The 21053-nt window shown below is 33.8% G+C and overlaps 4 protein-coding genes across 5 annotated transcripts; 3 read left to right on the forward strand and 1 right to left on the reverse strand.

Annotated features, from left to right (window-relative positions):
- Nucleotides 1-5138: 5138 nt before the first annotated feature.
- LOC116016363 (nuclear transcription factor Y subunit A-1-like) lies at nucleotides 5139-8933 on the forward strand. Its single transcript, XM_031256599.1, has 6 exons — nucleotides 5139-5295; nucleotides 6070-6339; nucleotides 7153-7268; nucleotides 7370-7438; nucleotides 8086-8250; nucleotides 8341-8933. Exons 2-6 carry the CDS (start codon nucleotides 6099-6101, stop codon nucleotides 8542-8544), a joined length of 795 nt encoding a protein of 264 aa, XP_031112459.1. The 5' UTR covers nucleotides 5139-5295; nucleotides 6070-6098; the 3' UTR covers nucleotides 8545-8933.
- A 3651-nt stretch (nucleotides 8934-12584) lies between these two features.
- On the forward strand, nucleotides 12585-14521 carry LOC116016364 (B3 domain-containing protein At3g19184). Its single transcript, XM_031256600.1, has 6 exons — nucleotides 12585-12924; nucleotides 13013-13111; nucleotides 13582-13616; nucleotides 13707-13866; nucleotides 13974-14180; nucleotides 14316-14521. Exons 1-6 carry the CDS (start codon nucleotides 12790-12792, stop codon nucleotides 14361-14363), a joined length of 684 nt encoding a protein of 227 aa, XP_031112460.1. The 5' UTR covers nucleotides 12585-12789; the 3' UTR covers nucleotides 14364-14521.
- A 1882-nt stretch (nucleotides 14522-16403) lies between these two features.
- Nucleotides 16404-17275, forward strand: LOC116016366. Of its 2 annotated transcripts, none has more exons than XM_031256602.1 (2): nucleotides 16404-16795; nucleotides 16877-17275. In XM_031256602.1, exons 1-2 carry the CDS (start codon nucleotides 16435-16437, stop codon nucleotides 17107-17109), a joined length of 594 nt encoding a protein of 197 aa, XP_031112462.1. In that variant the 5' UTR covers nucleotides 16404-16434; the 3' UTR covers nucleotides 17110-17275. The 2 variants fall into 2 exon arrangements, with proteins under 2 accessions (XP_031112462.1, XP_031112463.1); XM_031256603.1 differs by having other exon boundaries at nucleotides 16883-17275.
- LOC116016365 (adrenodoxin-like protein 2, mitochondrial) lies at nucleotides 17250-20320 on the reverse strand. The gene is made up of 8 exons (XM_031256601.1): nucleotides 20109-20320; nucleotides 19952-20021; nucleotides 19665-19750; nucleotides 18789-18853; nucleotides 18265-18371; nucleotides 17954-18003; nucleotides 17744-17826; nucleotides 17250-17666 (listed from the first exon to the last, which is right to left on the reverse strand). Exons 1-8 carry the CDS (start codon nucleotides 20184-20186, stop codon nucleotides 17552-17554), a joined length of 654 nt encoding a protein of 217 aa, XP_031112461.1. The 5' UTR covers nucleotides 20187-20320; the 3' UTR covers nucleotides 17250-17551.
- Between the last annotated feature and the right edge of the window lie 733 nt (nucleotides 20321-21053).

The following is a 21053-nucleotide window of genomic DNA, read 5'->3' on the forward strand; positions in this document are numbered from 1 at the left end:
TATATTATGTTAAATTACGTAATTAAATTTCTCTCATGATAATATTCAAAAAATAAAAATTCCAACAATCAAATTACTATATGATGTATATTATAGTATTAAAAAAATATTACTATATTATGTTAATGTACGCAATTAAATTCCTCTCATGATAATATTCAAAAAAAATAATTCCAACAATTAAATTACTATATGATGTATATTATAGTATTAAAAAATATAACTATATTATGTTAAATTACGTAATTAAATTTCTCTCATGATAATATTCAAAAAATAAAAATTCCAACAATCAAATCTCATGATAATATTCAAAAAATAAAAATTCCAACAATCAAATTACATGATAATATTCAAAAAATAAAAATTCCAACAATCAAATTACTATATGATGTATATTATAGTATTAAAAAAATATTACTATATTATGTTAATGTACGTAACTAAATTCTTCTCATGATAATATTAAAAAAATAAAAATTTCAACAATCAAATTACTATATAGTGTATATTATAGTATTAAAAAAATATTACTATATTATGTTATTGCACGTACTTAAATTCCTCTCATGATAATATTCAAAAAAAAAAATTTCAACAATCAAATTACTATATGATGTATATTATTGTATTAAAAAAATATTACTATATTATGTTAATGTACGTAAAATTCCAACAATAAAATTACTATAAGATTTATATTATAGTATTCAAAAAAAATATTAGTATATTATATTAATGTACGTAATTAAATTCCTCTTATGATAATATTCAAAAAAATAAAAATTTCAATAATCAAATTACTATATGATGTATATTATAGTATTAAAAAAATAATCAAATTACTATATGATGTATATTATAGTATTAAAAAAATATTACAATTACTATATGATGTATATTATAGTATTAAAAAAATATTACTATATTATGTTAATGTACGCAATTAAATTCCTCTCATGATAATATTCAAAAAAAAAAATTCCAACAATCAAATTACTATATGATGTATATTATAGTTTTTCAAAAAAAATTACTATATTATGTTAATGTAGAGCTGCTTGGAGGATATTAGGTTTTGAAATACAATACAGATATCCTCCTGTAGAGCGCTTGAATTTTCATCTGCCAAATTAACAAATCATTTATTTTGATGAGGATGCTCCAATTGATGTCATTGTAGAACGACATACGGTAAAACATAGCATGTTTCTGACTTGACTTGAGGCAAACAAAAAATACCTTGAGGCAAAGCAACTAACATATGCAGAGATGCCAACAAAGTTCATTTGGAAACAAGCAACAACGGAATTTGTTCCAAGACAACGATGATTCTCAATTGGTCGAGTTTTTTATGTTCCTTCTGGAAGTGGTGAGATATAGTATTTGAGATGTCTTTTGAATGTAATCCGAGGGCCTACGTGTTATGAAGACTTAAGAACAATCAATGGGGTGTTGTACGGCAATTACCGTGATGCACGTTATGCACTTGGGCTATTGGAAGACGATAAAGAATATATTGATGAAATTGTTGAAGCAAGTCAGTGGGCAACTGCAAGAGAGTTAAGAAATTTATTCACAACATTGTTATCCTCAAATTGTTTAAGCCGTCCGGGACTGGTTTGGGGCAAATGTTGGACATATATGTTCGATGATATTTTGTACAAACAACGTAACATATTGAACTTCCAAGGTATGTATTTATCCATTTGCTTTAATATTTTATTTCATGTCTAATATTATTAGTGCCAAGATGATGATACTTTTCTAACATATGTTGTTTAATATTTTTTAGATTTAGTCCTAAGTGTTGATGAAATAAAAAATCAAGCATTAGTTGAGATTGAGAAATTGTTGAAAAGATGTGGGAAGAGCCTACATTATTACCAATAAATGCCAATTCCAGATCTTGACTATTCGGCCGGTTTGATGAATAGGTTGATGTATAATGAGATGTGTTATGACAAAGCATAACTTAAAGAAGAGCACAAAAAGTTAGTAGCAAATCTAACACCTGAGCAACATGATGTCTACAACACAATAATGAATGATGCAAATTCAAATCAAGGAGGAATTTTTTTTTTTTTTTTTTTTGTCTAAGGTTATGGAGGAACTGGAAAGACATTTGTTTGGAGAACTCTTTCGGCAGTATTGAGATCAAATGAAGAAATAGTTCTTAATGTTGCTTCAAGTGGTATAGTTTCTCTATTATTACTCGGCGGAAGGACTGTGCATTCAAGGTTTGCAATTCCCCTAAACCCAAATGAGGATTCGACATGTAATATCAAACAAGGTAGTCATCTTGCAGAACTCATTATTAAGTGCAAACTTATAATTTGAGATGAAACACCAATGATGCATAAACATTGCTTTGAAGCATTTGATAGAAGTATGCATGATGTATTGCGTTTTTGCAATCCAAAAAGTTTAGAGATGCCTTTCGGAGGGAAACTATTGTATTTGGCTGAAACTTTCAACAAATTTTGCCAGTTATCCCAAAAGGAAGTAGACAGGATATTGTTAATGCAACAATAAACGCATCTTACTTGTGGTCGTACTGTAAAGTGTTACGTCTGACAAAAAAATATGCGACTTCAAAGCTCATCCTCAAATAGTGATTATGAAAAGCTACAGCAATTCTTAGAATGGATTGCGAACATAGGAGATGGAGAAATTCAGGGGCAAACAATTGGATGTGAAAACATTACTATTCCAGAAGAGAATTTGTTGAAATGTTCTGGAGATCCCATTACAACTATTGTGGAAAGTATATATCCATCATACCCCAATATTTTTTATGATCCAACTACTTGGAAAAGAGGGCAATATTGGCTCCAAACATTTGATATGGTTGACTCTATCAATGAATATATGACACTCTTCTCTCCCTAAGTGGCTTTTTAAATATTGTGCAAAAAACAAACTAATGTATGTGCTCTAAATACATTAAGGCTTATTTTCATGATTAAAAGCAACAAAGTTTGAATACCAACTGATAAAATATTGGGTATTGGTCTAATAGATTCATCCCATTTGCAACAGCCCATACCTGATAGATTATTATGCCTCTAACAAGTGGGCCTAATAGCATTTAGTGCTAATTATAACCAAGCCCAGCCAGAGTCACCATTATTGCTTGGGCTTGGAGTCACCACTATTGCATAGGAGATGAGACATCACTTTCATATCATTAATTTAATGATCATGTTTGATAACTCTTTGTATTTTGGGAGGACACTAATATAAATACTAGTTTGTCATATTATGCCTAGTGTAGTTATATATGCTTAAAGATTTTATATAGCATAAACTTTCATATAGTTTGAGTTTAATTCATAAGATATTTTCAATTAACTAGACTATATAAACAAGGGTGGAAAGAACTCACAACTACTTGGGATGACCAGCAAGAGTGTTTGTATATGTAAGGAGAATAAGTCGATAAAATAAATGATAGTGGGATTTAAATCTTAGACATAATCTCCAAAAAGTTAACAATACAAAAGTAAGAAAATTTCAAGTCATTTTTCTTAAAACTAAAACCGATTCGCTACGTCTCAATGGTTCAAGGAATATTGTAACGTCAGCCTCCATGATAAAATGGATTTACAAATAAGTATGTATGTACAAATAATATTACATTGTAGCATAGTCAATAACAGTTATTACAAATTAAATCATCACTTAATATCCTCTTCATCTCACCAATATAATCAAGGTACCACCTACTTGTGACTTTCATCTTACAATTTCCGCTTAAAATTCCCCGCATCTAATTTATTTTTTTCTACAAATTATCTTATATTTTATTTTGGGACTCATGGGCAACCCACATAAACCAAAGTACCCATGCATGTTAAAAGCTTAATCTTAGTGCCTCAAAGTCAATGTAGTAAAGTCATTTATTAAAATTATGGAGGATATTAAAATGTAAACACCTGGAATTTCACCATTTTAGATATTGACTATTATTACTACATGTGTGTGGAAAATATTACTTGTAACTAATTTAATATAATCAAGTCATTATAACTTGGGGAACCTTATCGCCATTAGCAGGCCCTAATCTTGATTAGACTCATGGATAAGCATATGCCGCACACCGCACCATCCCACTATTTTATTTCCACATACTTACACTTTCTAACAAAAATAATCTAGGTTTTAAGTGATAATATATTAATGTACTAAAAAAAAGAAGTGATAATATATTAATGTACTTTTTCAATTGTTAATTTTTGTTGATTGATTCTTTAATTTGATAATATTTAACTCTCTTGTCGGTTGATGATAAATATTTAATTTATAACCCCTTTTAAATCATTTCTAAATTATGATCAGTTATAATAAGAATAAGATAAAATGATTGTATCGACTCCTAAATTGTTATAAAATCGACAATTAAATCTTTAAAGGTCTTTTTTTTTTTTGAAGTTCAATTATACACAAAGAACCTTGGTCAACCGACTCAATTAAGAGCCATTCCAATTGTTAACCATAAAAAAGGACTTTCGAATTTTACAAGTATTTACAAGGAAAATGATAAATGTACTAATTCATTGTAATATATATATATATATATATATATATATATATATATAGTTTAGGAACGGATAAACCTTATTAAGAATCAGAGCGGTTCAATATTTCAATTATAGAAAATTCAAATATGAAAATAAGAATTCAATAATAATGATGCAATTGAAGTGACTGAAACGTTTCAAATTTCACCAACTGTACTCCAAACAAAGTCTTTGGTCAACATTATGAAAAGAGTAATTAACTTTTCTTTGGAGAGGATATAATTCGCTACAAATAACTTGAAGAATTAAAAAAATAATTTGAGAATGAGTGTTTTTGTGAGAAACAAAAATAGGATTCATTGAATAGTTATATGATATATGTACAGGTGTCTATAGAGGCGTGTGTTAGGGTGAAGAAGACATATGGACAGGTGGAGAGCTAAGGAGAGTGAAGAAAAGTCGTTGTGGAGGACTGGGTGCAAACATAAATTAAGATTTTAATTAGAAAATTATAAACATTCTTATCCTCATCTCCTATGTTGTTTACTTCACTTCACTTATTAATTAACACTACTTATAATAATAATAATATAATTACAATAACGTCGTACCACTTCATTTACACTCCCAGCTCCCCAGGCTCAGGAAGAACTCTCTCTCTCTCTCTTCTCTCTCTCTCTTCCCCGCAGTGCGGAATTCCCTCCCAAATTTCTAGGGTTATGTTCTCCTCCAATCACTAATCCATACACTCACCGCTATCCCTCTCTTCAAGGTGCAACTTTTCTCAATTTTCACTTTTTTTTTTGTTCTAGTCCCAATTATCCTTATTCAATTCTGTATTTGTTGTACGCTCCATGCTCAAATGCAATGAAATACGTTTTATTTCTTTCTTTCTGTCTTCTTCTTTGGTTTTGATTCTCTCGCCGGCGTCTGTTTAAATTGCTATATGTTGCCGGCTGAATTTATATGCGTGGATTCTATATTTGCTTTTATGTTTGACTAATGGGAACGGTAAGTCTGTTAATTTAGGCATGCCGGTTCATAGGTTTAAGGTTTAAGGTTTATAGTAAAGTGAGGATGTGATTCAAGAAATTGTTGGTAGGATTTTTGCTTTTCTGTTCATTCTCAGTTATTATGGACAATGGGAAACAAGGTGGTGTTTGGTGTGTGGGATCATAGAGCTTTAGGTAGATAGTAGGATTGATTGATGGTTGCAGTTTTGGATAAATTATAGTTAGCTGATAATTGTGCTATAGTAATGGTATATGGTAGGATTTTTAGTACAGTAATTGGGAAGAACAGAGCCTGATCCTTATAGTTTTCAAGGTTTCATAGTTATATCATCAGAAGAAAGTGTTTTGTATTGATTTGTTTTGTATCTGCAATGATACAATATGCAGATAAGTTGTGCCAATTATACTTCCATAGTTTCATGTATTTTGAAGTGGATTAGACAAGAAGAATAGCACTTCCATCATAGCTTCTGAATTGTGTCAATTTCTCTTTTACTGATATTAAATTTATCTTCTTTTGTGTGGGAGATCAGAACTTTGGTTCACAAGGTGCTTAAAAAGAATGCAATCGAAGTCTGAAACTGTAAATCGGGTAGAAGCTCGTTCATACAATCTTCCAGGTTCAGCAGTATATGCTGATCCCTGGTGGACTGCTGCTGGCTGTAATCCAATTAACCCTCGCTCGAAGCGGGCAAGTGTATCTGATTCATCGTCACTGGAGCAATCTGTTGATGATCAATCACAGTCGGATGGTGATGATGATACTGCTAAAAAGTCACAAAATTCTGCACCTTCAGATCAAGGTCTGTCTTCAAAGATTAAATTCCATTTGATCTAAAATTAAGCTAAATATGGAAGTAATATACCCCAGGGAGTGACAACTTGCTTTTGTCCCATTCTTGACATCTATTAATATGTGTACTTTGGAACTCGTTCTCCCTTTTATTCCTCTCACAGAGTTCCTCAAATTATAGAGGGAGGTTTTGCAATCTCTTCCATGGTGGATATTTCTTTTCGAAACAATCATGAATTAATTAATTTCTAAGAGCTTCGTTTGGATTGGATTGTTTATTTGGATATGCATGATTTCAAATATTTCAAAAACCAGGGATATGTGAAAGAATAGACTTGTGTAAGATACCCATTAAAAGTGAGAGGAAAAGCAACTGGAGAAAGCATTTAGGATGAGATACTTATTGCATTTGATATTACATGCATTCTTTATTTTAAGCCAATTCGCTCTGGTTTTCCTATTTCTGTACCTTTTGTGTTTGTGCAATTATCAGCCTTGTAAAATAGCAAATGCGTTTGTAAGTTCTATAAATTCAGACTGCTTCTTTACTAAGAAAAATCATGTTCTTTAAGGGGAGAAGTCCTTTTAGGAAAATGAAAGGTGACTAATAGATGTCAGCATGCTACTCAAATTAATTCTTGACGTATCTCTTCTTTATTCTCTTTTTTTCTCCTTCTTATCTTTTTTTGGGCTTTGGGGCAGGGGATACGGCTGGGTACATAACTAGTTGGGCAGGTGGGGAGAATTCTATTGTGCATACATCGAGTGTATATGTTATTTTTAGATGAATGTTGTTCGTAATGAAATCTTGTTTCAAGGTTAGATGGAAATTATGGGCAAGTGGATCAGAGTCTTCAGCACGCCAAATCAATAATGTCTGCAAGAACTGATGAGAGCCTTATACAGCCGCCACAGCTTGAACTTGTTGGACATTCAATTGTAAGTATATTTCTAAAAATCTGTGGGGGAATGTTGATAGTCGTTTCTTTATCTAGATGCAGTGTGCAGTTAATCTTGATTTAATGTTGTGACTGTTTCAGGCTTGCGCTCCAAATCTGTACACAGACCCATATTTTATGGGGATGATGGCCTCTTATGGTCAGCCATTGGTATGTGAAATTGCTTGATTCATAATAATTTAAATTATTGAGTACATTTCTCTCTTCTGTTCAAGTTAAAGGTAATTACTTTTTTCTTTTCTTGACATGGACCTTAAAATCTTTTATCTGCTACCCAAGTTGGGAGCTGCAATGCAAACCTCTTTTCTTTTTGTTATGGAATAGCATTCCTATTCCTCCAATTTTCATTTGGTGAACAAAATATGCTGTTAGTGGTATTGGTTGGCCTCTTTTGAGGATTATCACGACAATTATAAATGATTTTACTCGTTTTCATCCCCACTTCTTAGGACATTGTATAAGAATGATCATCTATCTTTCAATATCAAAATGATTGTTCATTCTTCATTTTATCCTTTCCAAATCCATTTAAAAAAATGATTTTCGATTCTGGTTTCAAATACTGTTTAAGGTCCAAGCACTCCACTTTCACATTTTTCAGCTTTTGTGGTCTTCTTGGAAATATAGGAACCTATCGTGGCAAAGCTTGTGTATTCATTTTTTAAATTGATGGCCAAAGAGCTTTCAAAGAGTTTAGAGAAGATTCATAATAGTTCGTTAATTTGTTTGCCCCCTTCGGGAGGAAAGGCCTTATTTTGTTTAAAAATCTTGGAACTAACAAAATACCTATTCATCAGGTTCCTCCTCAGTTTCTTGATCTGCAACAAGCTAGGATGCCTTTGCCACTTGAAATGACTCAAGAGCCCGTTTACGTGAATGCCAAGCAGTATCATGGGATCCTCCGGAGGAGAGAGTCACGTGCTAAAGCAGAATCTCAAAAGAAGCTAATAAAAGCTAGAAAGGTTAGTCTATTCCTACTCTTACCCCTTTTCTGTCCATGCTTCATGTAAACTTCTTAATTGACACCTCTCTCTCTCTTTCTCTCTTCAAAGCCGTATCTTCACGAGTCTCGACATCAGCATGCTTTGAGGAGGGCTAGGAGTACTGGAGGGCGTTTTGCAAAGAAATCCGAGACAGCTGCTTCAAAAGAAACAGGCTCGGGTGCAGCTGCCGATCCCCAACTTCCATCGATAAATGGAGGCAGCAGTTATGTTGGAGGTTCATCAGGTGGACGGGGGAGTGTTAGTTGCAACTAACGCAGCTGTGGCCTCGCAATAAGCTCCAGTATAGCATAGGAAGACAACAGAAGTGGCGTTGTTTTCGATCTTGGCTTTTTCAAGCTGGGCGGCAAATCATTCTTGGCTTTGTTATGGTTTTTAGGAAGGGGCTCGTGATTTTCGCTGTGTTCTTCCCCTCTGTAAAAAGAAATGGACTATTTGTGTTAGGAAGCGTTGGTAGGATTTAGATTGGCTTGTGTTATGTAGGTAGGAGAGAACATCTAAAGTGTAGGCAGCAAGAGCATCTACCATTACTGCTTGCATTTTCTTTTCTCACATAGACATAGCTTAAAAGTCCTGTGGACCTGAATTTTGATCTGTTCTCTCTTCTTTTTCTTTTCAAGATTTCAGTTCTGCGTTGTGGACCATTAATAAGTATTCATTTTTAAGTATACTGAAGGTTCATTTTTAATGTACTGCAAGTTTGAACCTTCGGTATACAAAATGAACTTTAAGAAAATGAAAATTTAATGTATAAAAAATGAACTTTATATTAATGGTCTATATTATAAGGTGGACCATGGTCTATGTCTCAATGATATAATGGTATGATTTGTTTTGCTCTTAATGAATTTAAAAAAAAAGTAATTGCACCCCAATCATGAAATCTTACCTTCTTAAGGAGGGATTTGGGATTTTATCGGTATACATGTTTTTTAAGTGTTTGTAATTTATATATTAATGTTTATATATAATTGAATGAAATTAAAAGGTCATTACTTTATGACCAGGAAAGAAAATCTTTCAAGCAAGTTCCTAATCATATTTGAGTCATGACAAATTTTTAATTTTCACACTTCGAGTGTGTCAGAACCCTGAGAAGAATAAGAATAATAAAGAAGAAATAAAAACAAAAAGGCAAAAGTGTCATCTAGCACCATGAACTATATCCAATTATTCATGCCGCACCCTGAACTTTCATATCGTATTTATCGAGCTGCAAACCAAAATAAAAAATTCACCTGGAACTTTTAGCAGGTTTCCAGATCTTCCTGCTGACATCACTTGAAAACATGCGCCATGTCAGCAAGAAGACCTGGAAACCTGCTAAAAGTTCTAGGTGAATTTTTTATTTTAGTTTGCGGCTCGATATATACGATATGAAAGTTCAGGGTGCGGCATGAATAATTGGATATAGTTCATGGTGCTAGATGACACTTTAGCCAAACAAAAATGATACGGAGTATATTTGTTTGGTGATTTTACACTACAAGAAGCTATATATATATATATATATATATATATAATCTAACTATTATAAGATTTCCTAATTATATTACTAATTAATATTACTCATTAACAATTTAGTCTACTACTCCGGGTACTAATTAAGTAACCTAATTACTCCAACTCTTCAAAAAACACGTTGTCTGCAAAGGGGGTCCAAGGGAGGAACGTGGGGCGCCAAGCCATTGTCTGGGGAGGCGCGATCGTGGGACGGTTGTGCCCCCGACGCCCAAGCGGCGTGGCCTGTCGCCTCAGGTGGCAGCGTGACACCAAGGCGCTAGCTGTGCCCACCACGCCGTGGGGGTGCGACCACTGCCTGGGGCCGAGGCGCCCCAGTGGTGTGGGCGGCGACTGGTCACGCCACCACCCGAGGTGTCCAAGCGTATGCGCGTGAGTAAGTGCCATATCCCTTGGGTGTGGTGCAAGTCATGTCTGTTCTGCCGGGTTCCTCGGGGGTTGACTGAAGGTCCTAGGTACATGGCATCTAATGGGTGGAGGCAGTTAACAACAGGAAGACGTGAGACGCGTGCTTGGTGGGAGGCCATCTTCATGCCGTACACGTGGAGGATGCAGGAAAGTCCATCAGCAGTATAAAAGTGGGGGTGGAGGTCGGGGTGGGGGTGGGGGGAGTTTGGTCCATATAAGGCATCTCTTAAAACACGATCTACTTCATAATTCAGTGGTCTAGGTCTCTTTTCCCTTGTTAGTGTGCTTGGGTTCAAGTTCTAGTTGTAATTTAAATTTATTGTATTTATTCACTAGTACTCCTATTATTTATTATTTGGACCGACCGTTAACAATATTACTATTTCCTGTTCTATTCTATATTGTTATACCCGGTTTATGGTGGATTATTTGGACCAGCATTTTTTGGACCGGTTGTTAACCATATTACTATTTCCTATTCTATGCTATATTGTTATACCCAGTTCATGGTGTACCTGGTTCCGATAAAACTATCAAAATATAATTTAAATTTTGAAATAAGAAAATCATACGGAGTATTCTTGTTCTATTCTATATTGTTATACTCGGTTTATGGTGGACCTGATCCCGATAAAACTATTAAAGAGTTTTTCGCACTTTTGGTCCCACGACTATAGTGGCACTATCAGATTTGTACCACGACTTTTAAACCTTACAATCTAGGTCCACGATTATTATTTTTGTAACAAAAATGGTCCTTCCGGCATATTTTTCGTCAATTTGTCACCGGAGATAAAATTAACCCATTTCTAGCAAGGTTAAAAGAGTCTTTTTATGTGTTCATCTCCTGCGAAATAAAATAGTGCCTAATAGCAATCTCTGTTAGCAATGTGGACACAAGTGCCTAAAATCAGTTTGATAATCATTCTAGAAATGTATAGTAATGCCTCATAGCATTCTCTGTCAGCAATATTTAACAAAAGCAATTAACTCAATTTCAATTGAACGTAGGCATAGAGCCATAGAGCTACTAAAGCCATATATATATATAAACCGTCTGCCACCCGGGTTTGAGCCGGTCAGCTATGGGCAACCTAGGCTGGTTAACCTCCTTGTGGTCCTTTGCCGGCTAGGATCACAGGGCGAGGGTTTACTCACATACTCGGAAGAGGAGTGGGGTTTGCCTCGATAAACCCAATATATATATATATAATACTTTTATATATATATATATATATATATATATATATATATATATAAATAAGTATTATAAGATTTCCTAATTATATTACTAATTAATATTTCTCTGTAACAATTAGTCTACTAATCCGGGTACTAATTAAGTAACCTAATTACTCATTTACCTTTAGAAGTATCAACTAGGCGTATGGATTATGTCATGCTATATCACTCTCTGACTCTTCAAAAAACACCTTGCCCTCAAAGAGTCAAAGTGGTCCATGCAACCTTGGTTTGCTGCCAAATGGATAAAAATGATTTAAATGATTCTTGAACTTAATCATGGTTTATGAATGGCCTATTCATTTGACTTGCACCATCTCCTAATATTTTCATGATGCATATTGATTGAGGCTCCCCCAATCCAGGAATTCATCTTCTAAATCAGTACTCACGAGACTCTAAATAGTTTATATACAGTTGGTTGCTTTCAATATGAGTGACTGAATAAACTATTGTTATTGATGATTCCTAAGATTCGTGTATGATGACATTTTAATCATTCAATACGTCATCTTGGTCATTCTATAGTTCTCTACATACAACAGTCATCAATTTTAAATCAATAAATTTTATAGATAAAGTGCAACAATCCACATAAACATTTTGACAATGAAGTGTTCGCTTGGCCGTGAATGCATCCAAAATGCAGCCAAATCACACTAATGCTTAAAATGTGTGACCATCTAATGATACATATATTCTACCTCAAATAAGATACAAATGAAAAACATAATTCGTTTATAAAAGAAAAAAAAGTTAGAATAAATATAATTTAAATTTTCAAATATAAAATCATATTAAAATAAATACATATTATTTATTAATTAAAAAATATTATTAAATTAAACTACATTTTTAAAAATAATTTGATAAATTTAAATTTAATATAAAATATTTACACAATAAAAATATTAAATATACTTCAATACTCGTAACGCGTAAACATTAATTATTTTCTCTGTTGAATGATCTAATAGGGTCCAGATTCATGTATAGCTTAAACAATTAATTATTTTCTCAGTTGATCTAATAGGGTTCAGATTCATAGCTTAAACAATTAATTATTTTCTCAGTTGATCAAATAGTGTTCAGATTCATGTATAATGCCAAGTTGAGTATTTGCTCCACTATCTCCAGTAAACTGTAAAGTGTCAAGGGTGACCTAATCCAGAAACTTATTATGGAAAGCTTTTGAAATTCAAATCCTCAAAAGTGGAGCCCACCTTATAATAATGCGACAATAGACTGTGGAGACGCCACCATTTTCATCTTCCCCGAGTTCTGTTCTCTCCTCCGATCCTGCTAGAAACGCATAAACAGAGAAAGAAAATGGTGATGTCGAATAAGGTTTTGGCGTACGAGGAAAGCCGGCAGAAACGGCTGGAAGAAAACAAGAAGAGGATGGAAGAACTCAACCTAAACAAGCTCGCTCAAGCTCTCCGAAACTCCCCCAAACCCTCCCCGGTACTTGTATCCATCCATTTTCATTCACATTTTTTCTTTTTACATGTACCCACTTCTTAAAGTTGCAGTCTTTCGCCATTTTTTCCAGATGAAGAAGACGAAGCCGCGGGCTAAGCAGCCGGTGGAGCTCACCGCTGTGAGAAGGTCCAGCCGCGTCGCCGATAAGCCTGCTCCTAATTATAAAGAAGTCAGCTTTCTTCTTCCCTGTAGCCTTTGATTTTGTTTTTGTCAAAGCATGTGATATATAAACATAAATGTGCAATCAACTGACTTTTAGACTTTTAGTTGAGATGGGACACATGTTTAAATTTGGTATCTGAGTACATGCCAAGTGGCATGTGAGGGCGTGTTGAGCATATAAGCATAAATGTACGATCCAATTATTAGGTTTTGGGTAACATTGTGTGAACTGTCTCATGTGTCTTAATCCGTGAGAGATGGGTGAATCTTTGATTAATGTGTCAAATCTTTAACATCATTAATCAAAGGTCTGACGATCTGTGAGACTTTCTCACATAAGTTTTTGTCTTAGATTTTTAGTTGAGATGAAGCATATGTTTTTAATTTGTTTTGGTGATTAAAGCTAAAACTGAAATGGAGAAGAAAAGGTTGATTTAATGATTTGTTTTGGACTGAAATCTTGAATAATGTTGGCAGATGGGACTTGAGACTTTGCGAATTGGAAGGAGGAGGTAGTTGGCTAGCTGGTCTTGTTCTATCTGATGATGCTTTTTAATTTTGTTGTGTTTTAGTTTAATTTTCTTTGCGATTTTGGTTTATAGTTATGGAAGAAGAGACTTGTTAAACCGGGTTTATGCGTCCGATGGAAATAGATTAGATGCTATACAAAGAGCAGAAGACTTGGAAGCAGGGTTGGATAATCAATTCCCAAGCTTTATTAAACCTATGCTTCAGTCACATGTCACAGGTGGCTTTTGGCTGGTAAATTCTTAACAAGATATGATCTTTGATCATGAATTCATGATAATTCAAAAAATTATCATACCTTTATTAAATGTTTGTCTCTGTGTGAGTTTGTATGTGTATAGGGACTACCTGTTCAGTTCTGCAAGGCTCATCTTCCAAAGCATGATGAGATGATCACTCTGGTAGATGAAAATGGCGACGAAAGTGATACAAAATACCTGGCTATGAAGACAGGGCTGAGTGGTGGATGGAGGGGTTTTGCTCTAGACCATGAATTGGTTGATGGTGATGCACTGGTTTTTCAGTTGATTGAACCGACCAGGTTTAAGGCAAGCGAATCTTAATCCCTCCTAATCTTTTTCTTTCTTTCTTTCTATCTTGCTCTGGGATTGATAGTTGGTGGGGTTTTACATATAACTTTGATGATTTAGGCTTTCATGGTTAACTTCACTTTGAATCTCCAGGTTTACATCATTAGGGTAAATGAAGCAGAAGAAAAGGGTGCAGAGTAGTGTTGTGTAGCCGTAGGAACCAAATGTTAAGGCTCGATTGTAGGGAGCGTATCCCCTTTTGTAATGATATTAGTTTGATTTGGAAACAAGAGAACTCGCTTGAACTTTGAATGTACTTCAACTTTTGTTGTAGAAAGAAATCTTATTTATTTATTGTGTGTGTGTGTGTTTTGGGTTTAGGGTTTAGGATGGAAGGTGAGGAATGGAGCCTTACCAATGGGGAAGTGTTTGATTATAAGGAAAGTGATTGATAAGAGTTCTTGCCCCCTTACACAATGAGTTTTAACAGTTTTTTTGTTTTTTAATAACTTTTTTACATTTTGGCTGGAAGTTTGAGACTATGAACTTGCTGCTCATTAAATGAAGATCTTATAAGGTAATTATAACTTACCCATCACCCTCAACCAACAATGGCTGCAAATCTTGGAGAATCTTATGGAGTTTGAAACTACTAATGCTACTTGGATCATCTTCTTGAGTTGTAATGCTTTAAATTCAATCTTGTTTCAAGTTTGTAAGGTAATCAACATTTATTTCTTGTTTCAAGTTTGTAAGGTAATCGACATATTTATTTCTTGTTTCAAGTTTACAAGGTAATCAACATATTTATTTCTTATTTGTGAACAAGGTATTAGATTCTTGTTGATAAGGGCATCCACATCAATGATTTTTGGTGGGTTTTGCAGAAGAAAAACTTGGCTAGGGTTTTTTGCCTAGTGTGGGTTGGAGTTTTTTTTTTTTGAGTGTTTTTTTTGTCCTACAAATCTAAGTTTCTTGTGGGTCCCCGTGTTTCAGAAAATGACATGCATTTTGTGTGTTTCGCGCCCCATTGAACGTGCCAGCTGGACACGTAAAAAATTCTTTTTTTCTCTTTTAATTTATGAATCATTGTTGATTAATTTATGAGATTTTATATACTAATAGTGAAACTAAATGGTGTTAGTGGGAAGAATTTTGGAATATCATAATGAGTCATATATTAGTTTTTAAGAAGGTATTGAAGCAAAAGAAGGTAATACTAAAAAAAAAGAAGGTATTGAAACAATTCGTAAGTGCTTGGAGTTAATATTTTTAGACTATCATATATCAAAATCTAATTAACTCAAAGGTTAAGTAAATCTATTAGCTCAAGAATGTTGACCCAATATAGTAGTGAAACTTAGTCTAATCAATTCTATTTGGATTCAAATCTATAAAAGGTGAAGAAGATAAAGTGACAAGAGAATCTCTACATTATATAACAAGTCACTACACTTGAAAAATGTCACTCTCGTTCTCTCATTGACTACAACCCTTAGCTCTCCTATCTCCCACTATCCTCATCTTCTTCACCATGTTAAAGCCTCCATAAATGACTTTCAAGAAAGCCTCCATAAATAACTTTCAAGAAAGCTTAATTATCTCATCAAAATATGGAATTTGACTTAGTTTAATATAAAAAGATTTGTAATTTTTTCCTTTTAAATTTTCACATAAAAATTATGTTTTTTTTTGTTTAAGTTATATTACTTATTATAAATACATAGTATTCATTTCAAACATTCTTGGTTTCATGTCTTTCTAACCCGACATTGACTTTTACAGATGGATTTTAACTCATTTAAGTCACTTGGAGATAGACATGGAAGAGGTGATACAATTCAAGTCACACTTGAAAAATCCCAAACCCCACATAATAAATATTATTATTACGCTATTACCCCATAGAACCATATCAGGCTGAAACGATAGCTTGTACAATATTGTCTTGAAAATTGATTACTTAGATGTTTGTCAAAATATCAATAGGAGAGTGTTGAATTTAACTTATGCAAGACTTACAAAGGATTGTGCATGTTTGATTCACTCGATGGGCTCTATCATTGTTCGTCATGTTATGAGATCAATTAACCACGTAGCTCATGTTATAACTAAGGCTACGTATTCTCAACTTAATTGACCATGATCCATGCCGTAGTATAACAATTCAATTTTGCTTTGATGGTATAAATGGCCCAAGTGAACCTTTGCAGTAAGTAAAATAACAAATCGGGCCCAGTCGCAGGATATTTCATGTAAATTGCTACCGTTGATGAAGATAACTGCTAGAGTGATACCCAACTCCACTCTGCTGAGCTTCGAAACTAGAAATTTTGAAATGCTTCTTCTCCATCTTCACCCCTGCATATCTCTTCAGAAACACCCATTTTTTTCTCCTCCTTCCCTCTTCTTCAACAGCCACAACAAAGCTTCAGTATCTGCGTTTAGGGTGGGAAGATGGGAAGCACTCAAGAAAAGTAGAAGAAGAGGACAAGGACCTCCGGTCAGAGCGGCGGAGAAAGATTCGGATTATGAAGTTGACCCGGATAAGGCCCGAGAGGCTCTGAGAAAGCTCGATGAACAGCTTCAATCTCTTGCCCAGAAAAAACCCGACCCTCCTCCTAAGATTAGAGGTAAACCCAATCTGTTTAGGTATTTATTCAATTATTATTAACCAAATTCTATTTTTAAAAAATGAGTTGATTAAATTGAAGCTTCAGATGTGAATGGTGCTCCGAGTCGAATGACACAAGTCCCAGAAGCAAAAGAAATTACGTCTTCTGATTTGGTTAATTTAGCCATTCTTCTCTTTGTGCTTACCATTTTGTATAATGTGTTCTTCCTGGCGGTGATTAAGCCCGCCGTTGATGGACCGGAGGATATTGCTCCAGAAATCACTTCAGTTTTAGAAACTCAACAAGCTTCTTCACCATTTCAGGGAACGTAATCTGTTGGGTATTTGAAAATGTACCATTTTCTTGTCTCACAGAAACATCATACGACTCATTTCCATGTCAAATGTTATACATACCATGAAGGCATGAACTGATTCTGCTTTACAAAGTTACTGTTGAGATTTCAGTTGAATAAGAGAAATAAATCATTTATTCAAATCTGGTATTGAAAATTATTACAAAAATCAGTGGACAGTTGTCCGTTGTTTCATAAATAGCAGATATTATTTGAGAGTAAATCGAGGCAAAAAATGGCAAATTTACTCACTTTGCCAGACCTGTAACTGTGAAATATGTTGCTCAATGAGATTTACTACAAGTATTATAAGGTTAAACATCTATTAACCGCTTAAGGTCCTAGAAAAATGGCTGATTCTGGTCCTTGGAAGAGAATCATAACCCATTAATTACTCTCATCTTAAGCATGTGTATACATTAATGAGGCTTTGGCTTGAATCCATCAACAGCAAAATTTCTGGTGGCTGCAGGGATAGCTAAGCGAATTCCATTGAGTTCCGGTTCTGCTATTATTTGACAACCAAGGCGTGAACTACAATAAAAAATAAACAATCTGATTAGCTTTGGTATTGAAAAGCTTTTTTATCACTATAGAGATGAAGAACCTACGTCTCTGTGAGGCCAAAAGCAAGGTCCAACATGTCATTCTCCTCGTCTTCTGGATCTTCTAATTTGTTGTAGTACTCCATATCCTATCAAGGCAGGCCAAAAGATAAATAAAAGACAAGCAAAAAACAGTCTAATTGCATGAAATCCTCGAATAATTTTGAGAAATTTCTGCCCCTTGAAGAAGAAAGGGAAACAATGAGGTCTATATACCATAACTATTACATGACATGTGGAACAGGCAAGTGACCCTTCACAAGCTCCTGGATAACATCAATGCAGACATTCCAATATTAGAAATAGAACCATGGATTCAAAAAGATATTTAAAACATCTCGGGAATCCTGTTTTTGCAGTGAATTTACATGAAGGTATGATGTTCAGAACCAGCAAATATGTCCAACAAATTCAACTATATTAGAGAAATCAACTACAATTCTCTTTTCATTTTGCCAAGTTTCAAAGCAAGAGGATAATACAAATCTAAATGAAGAACTCACTATAGAGAAAGCACAAGAGCTTACCTTCAAGTTCAATGTCATTTTCATGTGCAGCTTCTAACATAGACATCCCAAGGGGGACCTTTATCTGCTGTTCTTCTCCATCCTTGTCTACAAATGTTACAGAAATTCTGCAAATTGCAAACAAGATACAAGCTTAAGTCTAGCTTTAAGAATTATAGGTGGTAAGATTCATTAGCCAAGTGGGTCAACTTGAGGAGCTCCTATGTTCTTTGTGAAGAAGAGAGATGGCTCCTTAGGACTTTGCATTGATATCATGGGCTTAATAGAGTTACTCTAGAGAATAAGTACTGTTACCAATCATAGACAAGTTCTTTGACTAAACGTGCAGTGCATGTATATTACATAGGATTTTAATGATTATGCATCCATTGTTGAAAGTTGAAACACCTAAAGAAGGATATGGTGTTGGTCCAATTACTTATAAACTGTGAAAAGACTAAGTTCTAACAATCAATTATTAACAACTCCTTATTAATAAAAAAGTAAGAACACAGATTGCATACAGAAGCAACATGTAAACATACTTCTCTTTCTGACTTGCATTGCCTGGATCATTATTGCCTGCTGCTGTACAAAAATGTTCATGCCTCTGGAATATAAAATGAAATATAGGTGTTATTCAAAACAAGAATACTGAAATTGTTACTTCGAAATCAGTCATTTCACTATTAGCACAAACTACTCCATCAAGTAATGAATGAATTTAATGTTCACCTACCCCCATTTGGTGCTTTCCAAGAAAAGAAAACCAAGGGGAGGAATAGAATACACTATTTAATCAGAGAAGGAAAAAAAAAACTACAGAGCACCCAACCATGACAGAAATATATAATTTAGTTACATACAGAGTGGAAAATAGCAACAAAGAAAGTCTGGGTTCCTTTTATTACTATTCGGGCCATAATGTCACATCATCATATAAATAATTAAATATATAATCGTGTATGGTCCTAGAATCAACTCCAACTTTGTGCTAACTAAAAAAGGGAAAACAAAAGAAAAGGAAAATTTGCAAGATTCCAAGGGGAGGGCTGTAGGATTATAGAGAGTAGAAATGGTAGAAGATCACACATAATAAGGATCATAATATTATACAATCCAACTATTTGTGCCTAATTACTAGGTGTCTTTATCATCTTATGCTTTCATTCAGATTGTTGTTGCGATTCAAAATGCCTGAGAATTTGAACAGAAATGAAGATATGCATTCAAGTACAGTAGTAAATTATTTCCAATAACCTCATTGCAAAATAATAGGAGAATAGGAGCTTTTTTTGGCTTCCATGAAATATGATAAACTTATCAAGCTACCTTCACTTAGATCAAACCACAATCACAATGTAAAACACCAAAATCACCAGAGTAATAATCTCTGTGGCATTAAGCATTCATAGTCATACCCAATGAGAAGGTCCCTTCGTCAGCAATCTAGTTGCATTCCTGCTTAAGCCAAGTAGTCTGTAACACTCTCTTGCTGAACTATATTCTAAACACAACAAAAATGAAAAAGAGACCTTTTTAATAATGAAAAAGAAATCCCAAAGAAACTAAAAAAAAACCCAAATTTTCTTCAAATACAAAATCCCCCTTGAAAATTAGTGAAGGAACCAGGAAACAGAGTATAAACCAAAACATTTTTTTTTAAATTTCTTTTGCCAAAACTGAGAGAAGGCCGACTTTCACACACCATTTGAAGAATTGGAATCAATTAGGAGATTAGGTATGCAGCATTTTTCCGTACTATAACCCCTACAAACCTGAAATTAGATCAGCAATTTAGTCAGCCAACGAAAGAGAAATAGACGTGCACAGAAAGGGAGTATAAGAGAAATTGGAATCCATACAGAGAGGAGTGAGAGCTTCCCGGCGACAGAGTGAAGAGAAAGGCGGTGGGCAAGTCGGTGAATGTTCGAAAGGACCATTTGAATCGGAGAGAAAGCAAAGGGCTTTTGCACAGTTGGATGGATCACGTAGAAGTGTAAAACCTCAGGAAAACCCTAATTTTTGTGTGAAGGAGGATTAGGGAGACGGGAGACCCGCAGAGAAGACACGGACAAAATCGGGTGGGTTAACCGGGTTATACCGGCGTTCGGCTTATACTTCAAGAGTTCAAGTTAGATAGAAACGAAATTAGAATTAGAATTAAAAATTTAAATGTGAATAATTTTATATATTAAACAATAATTAATTATTTAATTTAGAGTATTCATTATTTTAATCATGATAATAATTATTATTTATATTAAAATAAAATTATAAATATTTATAATTTTTATACTCCATAAATATTACTACTTTCATTTTTAGTTTATCATTAGAGGCTGGGTAAACTTATTATGTATCATTAGAGGCCGGGTAAACTTATTATGGTGTTTAATAATTATGTTTCAGAATTTTCTATTTGTTTTTTAAAAGCTTAATCTGGATCCTTCTATTTTAGGCATGCTTCTAAAATCCAAGTATATTTCTTTTGGTATTGTTAGTTTAGAATTTCCTTTATGTTCAAGTGGTCTTATGATTTCTTGGTTAGGGAGTAGTATATTCATATCATTTTGTTTCCTTGCATGATTTCATTCTATGCAAGGCTTCAAAGCTCATTATCAAATATCAAGAACACTAATTAAAATTTTATAATTCGCATAAAAAAGTATGTACCATAACTATTTTCACGAGTTTATCTAGCTGGTTAAAGAAGAAAAAATATGTACCGCAATTTAAAGGACTAATTAATTATAGTATTTGATGGCTTATTAATTATATAGTTTAAGCATCATTTCAATGATCAAATT

Source organism: Ipomoea triloba, chromosome 4 (assembly GCF_003576645.1).
Source record: "Ipomoea triloba cultivar NCNSP0323 chromosome 4, ASM357664v1".
Taxonomy (NCBI): Eukaryota; Viridiplantae; Streptophyta; class Magnoliopsida; order Solanales; family Convolvulaceae; genus Ipomoea; species Ipomoea triloba.